The 9,090-nt window shown below is 34.0% G+C and overlaps 1 protein-coding gene and 4 long non-coding RNA genes across 5 annotated transcripts in view; 4 read left to right on the top strand and 1 right to left on the bottom strand.

Annotated features, from left to right (window-relative positions):
- The window catches only part of LOC103517493, a gene marked incomplete at its 3' end in the record, with an annotated part of 11,071 nt that extends 1,995 nt beyond the window's left edge, over positions 1 to 9,076 (top strand). Inside the window, exon 3 of the mRNA XM_008482531.3 lies at positions 8,887 to 9,076. Coding sequence (XP_008480753.2) covers positions 8,887 to 9,076 — 190 coding nt within the window. The remainder of the gene's footprint in view (positions 1 to 8,886) is intronic.
- On the top strand, positions 1,053 to 2,014 carry LOC113470847. Its single transcript, XR_003393752.1, has 2 exons — positions 1,053 to 1,320; positions 1,491 to 2,014. It is a non-coding gene; the product is annotated as an uncharacterized LOC113470847 (long non-coding RNA).
- Positions 2,639 to 3,035, top strand: LOC113470845. The gene is made up of 2 exons (XR_003393750.1): positions 2,639 to 2,809; positions 2,863 to 3,035. It is a non-coding gene; the product is annotated as an uncharacterized LOC113470845 (long non-coding RNA).
- LOC113470846 lies at positions 3,146 to 3,643 on the top strand. Its single transcript, XR_003393751.1, has 2 exons — positions 3,146 to 3,256; positions 3,457 to 3,643. It is a non-coding gene; the product is annotated as an uncharacterized LOC113470846 (long non-coding RNA).
- LOC113470844 lies at positions 4,399 to 5,090 on the bottom strand. Its single transcript, XR_003393749.1, has 2 exons — positions 4,723 to 5,090; positions 4,399 to 4,657 (listed from the first exon to the last, which is right to left on the bottom strand). It is a non-coding gene; the product is annotated as an uncharacterized LOC113470844 (long non-coding RNA).
- Positions 9,077 to 9,090: the final 14 nt, after the last annotated feature.

Genomic DNA, 9,090 nt, shown 5'->3' with positions numbered 1-9,090 from the left:
TAGTCAAAAATAATCTCAATTTGAAAAAAAAAAAGAAAAAAAAAGAAAAAAAAAAAAGTGACCAGTGAGGTATTAAAAAGTGGCACCTCCTCGTATATAGATAGACTTATTTACGCGTATGTCACGTATGTATTTCATCCCATGCCTACTGCTTTATTCTAACCACCGTATTTTTTTCTCTTTACCAGGTGAACAAAATCTGGTGGGACAAGCAGACCAACTGTCTCGAGTCGAGTCAAGTGACCGCCACTGATTTCCAGCTCAAGCCCCCCGCCCCCTCTGAGGAACCTGTGAGTACATTCAACCTGGGTCTAAGTGATAGTGAGAAGATGGCTCGGGATAGGCTGATACTTCCCTATGTTAATAGTGGTCGGCCCAATGAAACCACGGGAGGAGGCATGATCTATATAGAACCGGAGGACTATGATGAAGAAGATCCAGATGATGATTTAGATGTTTGAATGTCAGGGCTTCCCACTTATGGTAGGGACCATAACCTGAGTTCAAACTTGCACCCGTGTTAACTTATCAGCAAAATACTGTCTCTCAAACGGCACAAACCACGGGAGGAGGCATGATCTATATAGAACCGGAGGACTATGATGAAGAAGATCCAGATGATGATTTAGATGTGTGAATGTCAGGAATTATGATTTAGATGTGTGAATGTCAGGAATTATGATTTAGATTTGTGAATGTCAGGGCAAGCTGGTATGGGATAGATTGATACTGCCGTATGTGAATAGTGGTCGGCCTAATGAAACCACGGGAGGAGGCATGATCTATATTGAACCGGAGGACTATGATCAAGAAGATCCAGATGATGATTTAGATGTGTGAATGTCAGGGCTTCCCACTTATGGTAAGGACCATAACCTGAGTTCAAACTTGCACCCGTGTTAACTTATCAGCAAAATACTGTCTCTCAATCGGCATAGGAGCATCAATTTCAAACATCTGATAGGCCAAAATATACTTCAGTACGAATTGAGAGCGAGAATTTTTACGGGTGCCGGCCATCCACTATCAGGTAGATAAAACCACGGGAGGAGGCATGATCTATATAGAACCGGAGGACTATGATGAAGAAGATCCAGATGATGATTTAGATGTGTGAATGTCAGGGCTTCCCACTTATGGTAAGGACCATAACCTGAGTTCAAACTTGCACCCGTGTTAACTTATCAGCAAAATACTGTCTCTCAAACGGCATAGGAGCATCAATTTCAAACATCTGATAGGCCAAAATATACTTCAGTACGAAGTGAGAGCGAGAATTTTTACGGGTGCTGGCCATCCACTATCAGGTAGATCTGACAGGTCGCCTGAGAGACTTATTATTGCTGCGATACACTATCTGCAGGTCTACCTGATAGTGAATGGCCGGCCTTAGTTTTACTCTTGGATAAGCAATCATCTGAAATTTGAAATTGACCAATCAAATTTCGAAAACCAAGCTTAAAATCAGATTGTTGTGGTAGATCTGACAGGTCGCCTGAGAGACTTATTATTGCTGCGATACACTATCTGCAGGTCTACCTGATAGTGAATGGCCGGCCTTAGTCTTACTCTTGGATAAGCAATCATCTGAAATTTGAAATTAACCAATCAAATTTCGAAAACCAAGCTTAAAATCAGATTGTTGTCCCGACCATTAGGAGTTGAGTGGATCAACTTCATGTCGTCTGATAATATTTTCCTTTCACTTCATGTGAGTTTAATGACATGATGTAATATAAATTTCCTGAGTATAATTGAGTTTGTTGATACCAGTGGTCAAGCAGACAAACACCCATTTGGTATTCGCGGGAAATTCCAGTTTTGTTTATTTATTTCTTGATCACAATAATAACTAATTAGTCGCGTTTACTTTTAGAGTCAAGGACGCATTAATTTCACTTGCCTTGGTGGTGTGGTGGTCAAGTTCCTTGTCTGGTAAACACAAGGACAAGGAATCGTTCCCAGCTGAGGCTTGGCATTTCACATTATCAAATATTTGAAATTTTCACCTCAGCGTGTGAATACTGATGAAGTTGATTTCGAGAGTGAACAGCAACGTATAAATAAAGTTTTTCCAACATTTCGTCGTCCTCTTTTTTCCCTCGTTAATCTTGTTTTAATGCCAGTTTATAAAGTACCTACATAATGCTATAATTAATTCTTCCAAATTGATTTTTCGTCAGTTATTCATTTTTTTGTCTGTCCAGTACCTAAATTTCATAAAATTATTCTTACTCTTGGATAAGCAATCATCTGAAATTTGAAATTAACCAATCAAATTTCGAAAACCAAGCTTAAAATCAGATTGTTGTCCCGAACATTAGGAGTTGAGTGGATCAACTTCATGTCGTCTGATAATTTTTTCCTCCCACTTCATGTGAGTTTAATGACATGATGTAATATAACTTTCCCGAGTATAATTGAGGTTGTTGATACCAGTGGTCAAGCAGACAAACACCCATTTGGTATTCGCGGGAAATTCCAGTTTTGTTTATTTATTTCTTGATCACAATAATAACTAATTAGTCGCGTTTACTTTTAGAATCAAGGACGCATTCATTTCACTTGCCTTGGTGGTGTGGTGGTCAAGTTCCTTGTCTGGTAAACACAAGGAGTCAAGCAGACAAACACCCATTTGGTATTCGCGGGAAATTCCAGTTTTGTTTATTTATTTCTTGATCACAATAATAACTAATTAGTCGTGTTTACTTTTAGAGTCAAGGACGCATTAATGTCACTTGCCTTGGTGGTGTGATGGTCAAGTTCCTTGTCTGGTAAACATTAGGACAAGGAATCGTTCCCAGCTGAGGTTCAAGTTCCTTGTCTGGTAAACACAAGGACAAGGAATCGTTCCCAGCCGAGGCTTGGAATTTCACATTATCAAATATTTGAAATTTTCACCTCAGCGTGTGAATACTAATGAAGTTGATTTCGAGAGTGAACAGCAACGTATAAATGAAGTTTTTCCAAAATTTTGTCGTCCTCTTTTTTCCCTCGTTAATCTTGATTTAATACCAGTTTATAAAGTACCTACATAATGCTATAATTAATTCTTCAAATTAATTTTTCGTCTGTTATGTTAATTTTTCGTCAGTTATTCATTTTTTGTCTGTCAAGTACCTAAATTTCACAAAATTACATAATTAATTCTTCAAATTAATTTTTCGTCTGTTATGTTAATTTTTCGTCAGTTATTCATTTTTTGTCTGTCAAGTACCTAAATTTCATAAAATTACTCTGTTTTGAAATGATGAAGGTCGTTTCAGATTTGACTATTCATGCATCGTTTTCCTCGTTGTTATACTAACCCTTTGGGACTATATTTTTTTCTAACATACATTCAAGACCTATACGTACCGTTGTACCTATACTATTGTGCAAATTTTGCTTGTTATTTTTTTATTACATATTACATACATAAAAACAATAAAATTATTCTGTTTTGAAATGATGAAGGTCGTTTCAGATTGGACTATTCATGCATCGTTTTCCTCGTTGTTATACTAACCCTTTGGGACTATATTTTCTTCTAACATACATTCAAGACCTATACGTACCGTTGTACCTATACTATTGTGCAAATTTTGCTTGTTATTTTTTATTACATACATAAATATATATTAATTTTTACCATGCATCATGGGAAAAATTCGACTTAGCTGGGATGCAAGGAGCATTCCTTGTTTACTAATGTATTTAAGCATAAATATATATTAATTTTTACCATGCATCATGGAAAAAATTCGACTTAGCTGGGATGCAAGGAGCATTCCTTGTTTACTAATGTATATGATTCTTTGGTATTTAAGGAGTTTGGTGTAAAAAGAAATTCAAATTATTAGAATGTAAAACAGTTCCTTAGAAATAAAATCCATGCTTCTTGGATCCCCCGCAAGTCAAATTGGCTTAGACAACAAGGAGTCTTCTTTGTATTCTAACCTGTATTTTGTCAGTGCAGTTCATCCCTTTTGTGTTTGTTCTTTACAAATGCAGGAGGTATTGCCTATTAGGTCATTATTCCTCCTTGTAAAATTCCATATTTGTCCCTTGAATAAACTTCTATTAACGGCTCTAAAATTTGACAATTTTTTTCTAACATACATTCAAGACCTATACGTACCGTTGTACCTATACTATTGTGCAAATTTTGCTTGTTATTTTTTTATTACATACATAAATATATATAAATTTTACCATGCATCATGGAAAAAAATCGACTTAGCTGGGATGCAAGGAGCATTCCTTGTTTACTAATGTATTTAAGGATTTTTTGGTATTTAAGGAGTTTGGTGTAAAAAGAAATTCAAATTATTAGAATGTAAAACAGTTCCTTAGAAATAAAATCCATGTTTATTGGATCCCCCGCAAGTCACATTGGCTTAGAAAACAAGGAGTCTTGTATTTAAGGAGTTTGGTGTAAAAAGAAATTCAAATTATTAGAATGTAAAACAGTTCCTTAGAAATAAAATCCATGCTTCTTGGATCCTCCGCAAGTCACATTGGCTTAGAAAACAAGGAGTCTCCCTTGTATTCTAACCTGTATTTTGTCAGTGCAGTTCATCCCTTTTGTGTTTGTTCTTTACAAATGCAGGAGGTATTGCCTATTAGGTCATTATTCCTCCTTGTAAAATTCCATGTTTGTCCCTTGAATAAACTTCTATTAACGGCTCTAAAGTTTGACGTTCCTCCTTGTAAAATTCCATGTTTGTCCCTTGAATAAACTTCTATTAACGGCTCTAAAGTTTGACGACATACGTATGTACCTATAATGCTATAATAAAACATAACATTACCTTATATCGCCACCTTTTACGTAGACAGTATGATTATTAGCTGATACCATTGTAAATTTATTTTATTGCATATAAAGGTCATTAAAAAGTTAAATTATAATTACCTATGAAATAGATTTCGTAAGAAGTTATTAATTTATGAGGAAAATGCACTATGCCTTGGAGGAAAAACGACAAGAGTTAAGTTGACATGTTGACAATCAAGTAGAGAAAAAACTAGGTAATTATATTACCAAAGTACCTAATTCCTAGGTAGTTGTAATTGTATTGTCTACGTTTATTGACGTTTCTATCTTGATAACTATGCCTTGGAGGAAAAACGACAAGAGTTAAGTTGACATGTTGACAATCAAGTAGAGAAAAAACTAGGTAATTATATTACCAAAGTACCTAATTCCTAGGTAGTTGTAATTGTATTGTCTACGTTTATTGACGTTTCTATCTTGATAACTGCGATATATATTTATATATTCATGTTTGTTTTGAATTATCTTATTAACAACTTAATGATATTTGATGTGTCCTATGCCTTGGAGGAAAAACGACAAGAGTTAAGTTGACATGTTGACAATCAAGTAGAGAAAAAACTAGGTAATTATATTACCAAAGTATGTACCTAATTCCTAGGTAGTTGTAATTGTATTGTCTACGTTTATTGACGTTTCTATCTTGATATCTGCTATATATTTATATATTCATGTTTGTTTTGAATTATCTTATTAACAACTTAATGATATTTGATGTGTATTTTATTACCTACTTGATTTCATGTTATTACTTTATTACGTACAGACCTATTTAATCTTGTATTGCTCTTAAATTTGGTTTCGCTAAAAGGCATAGATGGGGCAAGTAGTTTTACATATGGATCTGATTTTCAAGTTAGTATACTATTGTGATGGCAACTTTTTGAAATGCTCATTGCTCATTGATGTAAAAAATAATTTTTGGACCATGTTTTTTCTTCAAAATTTGCTCAACTCCCTATTTGGTTCTCCTTTTCTTTCTTCGAAATGCACGAATCGTAAAATAAAAAAAAAGATTTGATGCAATTTTTAGTTTTTGTCGGTATCCCATCTTATTTTTAGTATTTTTATTGCTGAGTAATATTTGCATTGGTGCATTTATTTTAATGCTCATTGCTCATTGATGTAAAAAATAATTTTTGGACCATGTTTTTTCTTCAAAATTTGCTCAACTCCCTATTTGGTTCTCCTTTGCTTTCTTCGAAATGCACGAATCGTAAAAAAAAAAAAAAGATTTGATGCAATTTTTAGTTTTTGTTGGTATCCCATCTATTTTTAGTATTTTTATTGCTGAGTAATATGTGCATTGGTGCATTTAATTTCATTTTCTTATCATTTTCAATACGTTATTTAAATTTCTTTTCTAATTGGGAGTCAAGCGAACTAAGAAGGTCAACATTATTCCTGACAGCATCTGAAAAGTTTTTCATACACCTCAGCCAAATCAAGGTTTTGAGCATATCTTCACTTTTTTGCAATTTTGTCTTGCTCTAAATGTTTGATGTTTTTATTACTTTTGCATTAAATATTAATTATATCTTCACTTTTTTGCAATTTTGTCTTGCTCTAAATGTTTGATGTTTTTATTACTTTTGCATTAAATATTAATTTATCTTGAGAATTTATACCCTATTTTACCCAACATATTTTATCAAAAAAACCAAGTTATAAATTTATTTTATTGTTAAATTTCATTTTATTCATAATATTTTCTTATTCTTGATGTGTTTATTCTATTTTTGGTATTATAAAATGAATTATTATCTCAAATAATTTTGGTTCCATTTTATTCATTGCAAGTTTTGCATCTTATTTTTCCCTCGAGCTCTGGTATCCAGGCTGAAAGATCAAAATTGTCCAGTGGCATACGGCATACGGGGCGATAGGCATATGCCATAATTGTTAAGGCATATGCCATAATTGTTAAGGCATATGCCATAATTGTTAAGGCATATGCCATAATTGTTAAGGCATATGCCATAATTGTTAAGGCATATGCCATAATTGTTAAGGCATATGCCATAATTGTTAAGGCATATGCCATAATTGTTAAGGCATATGCCATAATTGTTAAGGCATATGCCATAATTGTTAAGGCATATGCCATAATTGTTAAGGCATATGCCATAATTGTTAAGGCATATGCCATAATTGTTAAGGCATATGCCATAATTGTTAAGGCATATGCCATAATTGTTAAGGCATATGCCATAATTGTTAAGGCATATGCCATAATTGTTAAGGCATATGCCATAATTGTTAAGGCATATGCCATAATTGTTAAGGCATATGCCATAATTGTTAAGGCATATGCCATAATTGTTAAGGCATATGCCATAATTGTTAAGGCATATGCCATAATTGTTAAGGCATATGCCATAATTGTTAAGGCATATGCCATAATTGTTAAGGCATATGCCATAATTGTTAAGGCATATGCCATAATTGTTAAGGCATATGCCATAATTGTTAAGGCATATGCCATAATTGTTAAGGCATATGCCATAATTGTTAAGGCATATGCCATAATTGTTAAGGCATATGCCATAATTGTTAAGGCATATGCCATAATTGTTAAGGCATATGCCATAATTGTTAAGGCATATGCCATAATTGTTAAGGCATATGCCATAATTGTTAAGGCATATGCCATAATTGTTAAGGCATATGCCATAATTGTTAAGGCATATGCCATAATTGTTAAGGCATATGCCATAATTGTTAAGGCATATGCCATAATTGTTAAGGCATATGCCATAATTGTTAAGGCATATGCCATAATTGTTAAGGCATATGCCATAATTGTTAAGGCATATGCCATAATTGTTAAGGCATATGCCATAATTGTTAAGGCATATGCCATAATTGTTAAGGCATATGCCATAATTGTTAAGGCATATGCCATAATTGTTAAGGCATATGCCATAATTGTTAAGGCATATGCCATAATTGTTAAGGCATATGCCATAATTGTTAAGGCATATGCCATAATTGTTAAGGCATATGCCATAATTGTTAAGGCATATGCCATAATTGTTAAGGCATATGCCATAATTGTTAAGGCATATGCCATAATTGTTAAGGCATATGCCATAATTGTTAAGGCATATGCCATAATTGTTAAGGCATATGCCATAATTGTTAAGGCATATGCCATAATTGTTAAGGCATATGCCATAATTGTTAAGGCATATGCCATAATTGTTAAGGCATATGCCATAATTGTTAAGGCATATGCCATAATTGTTAAGGCATATGCCATAATTGTTAAGGCATATGCCATAATTGTTAAGGCATATGCCATAATTGTTAAGGCATATGCCATAATTGTTAAGGCATATGCCATAATTGTTAAGGCATATGCCATAATTGTTAAGGCATATGCCATAATTGTTAAGGCATATGCCATAATTGTTAAGGCATATGCCATAATTGTTAAGGCATATGCCATAATTGTTAAGGCATATGCCATAATTGTTAAGGCATATGCCATAATTGTTAAGGCATATGCCATAATTGTTAAGGCATATGCCATAATTGTTAAGGCATATGCCATAATTGTTAAGGCATATGCCATAATTGTTAAGGCATATGCCATAATTGTTAAGGCATATGCCATAATTGTTAAGGCATATGCCATAATTGTTAAGGCATATGCCATAATTGTTAAGGCATATGCCATAATTGTTAAGGCATATGCCATAATTGTTAAGGCATATGCCATAATTGTTAAGGCATATGCCATAATTGTTAAGGTTTTTTTGTTTTTTTTTTTTTTTTTTTTTTTTTTTTTTTTTTTTTTTTTTTTTAAGAGGTTTGACAGAGGGAACTTTAACTGCTATGGTCTTATCGTCCCGAAATCGAGGAGAGAAGGAAGACAGGATAGGAGAAAGCCAGCCGTTTCCGAGAACGAACATTATCCCATCAGGATAAAATCCGCCCCGGGCGGGAATCGAACCCGCGGCCTAGCGCTTACAAGGCAGACGCACTACCAACTAAGCTAACTAGGCTGGCTTGAAATTTCTTTAGTTTGCATTAAAATGCATTAATTTTCTCTCCAATTTCAGGTCCAGTCAAAGTAAAGCAGCTCATATGTCTACTGCATGAGGATAGTCTAACTACTGAAGTGAAGAGTGCGGCTAGAAGTTTGCTAAGTATGTTCAGAACTCATGTTGATATGGTGGAGAATGACAAGATCTCTATTGTACACAAGAAGAACAGTGGCAAGATTTTATCTGAGGTAAGTATTAACATAAGGTGTATTTTCAGAT

Source organism: Diaphorina citri, unplaced genomic scaffold, assembly GCF_000475195.1.
Source record: "Diaphorina citri unplaced genomic scaffold, Diaci psyllid genome assembly version 1.1 scaffold1867, whole genome shotgun sequence".
NCBI classification, from domain to species: Eukaryota; Metazoa; Arthropoda; class Insecta; order Hemiptera; family Psyllidae; genus Diaphorina; species Diaphorina citri.
The sequence above is the reverse complement of the archived record's forward strand: the minus strand, read 5'-3'. Positions and strand labels throughout refer to the sequence as shown.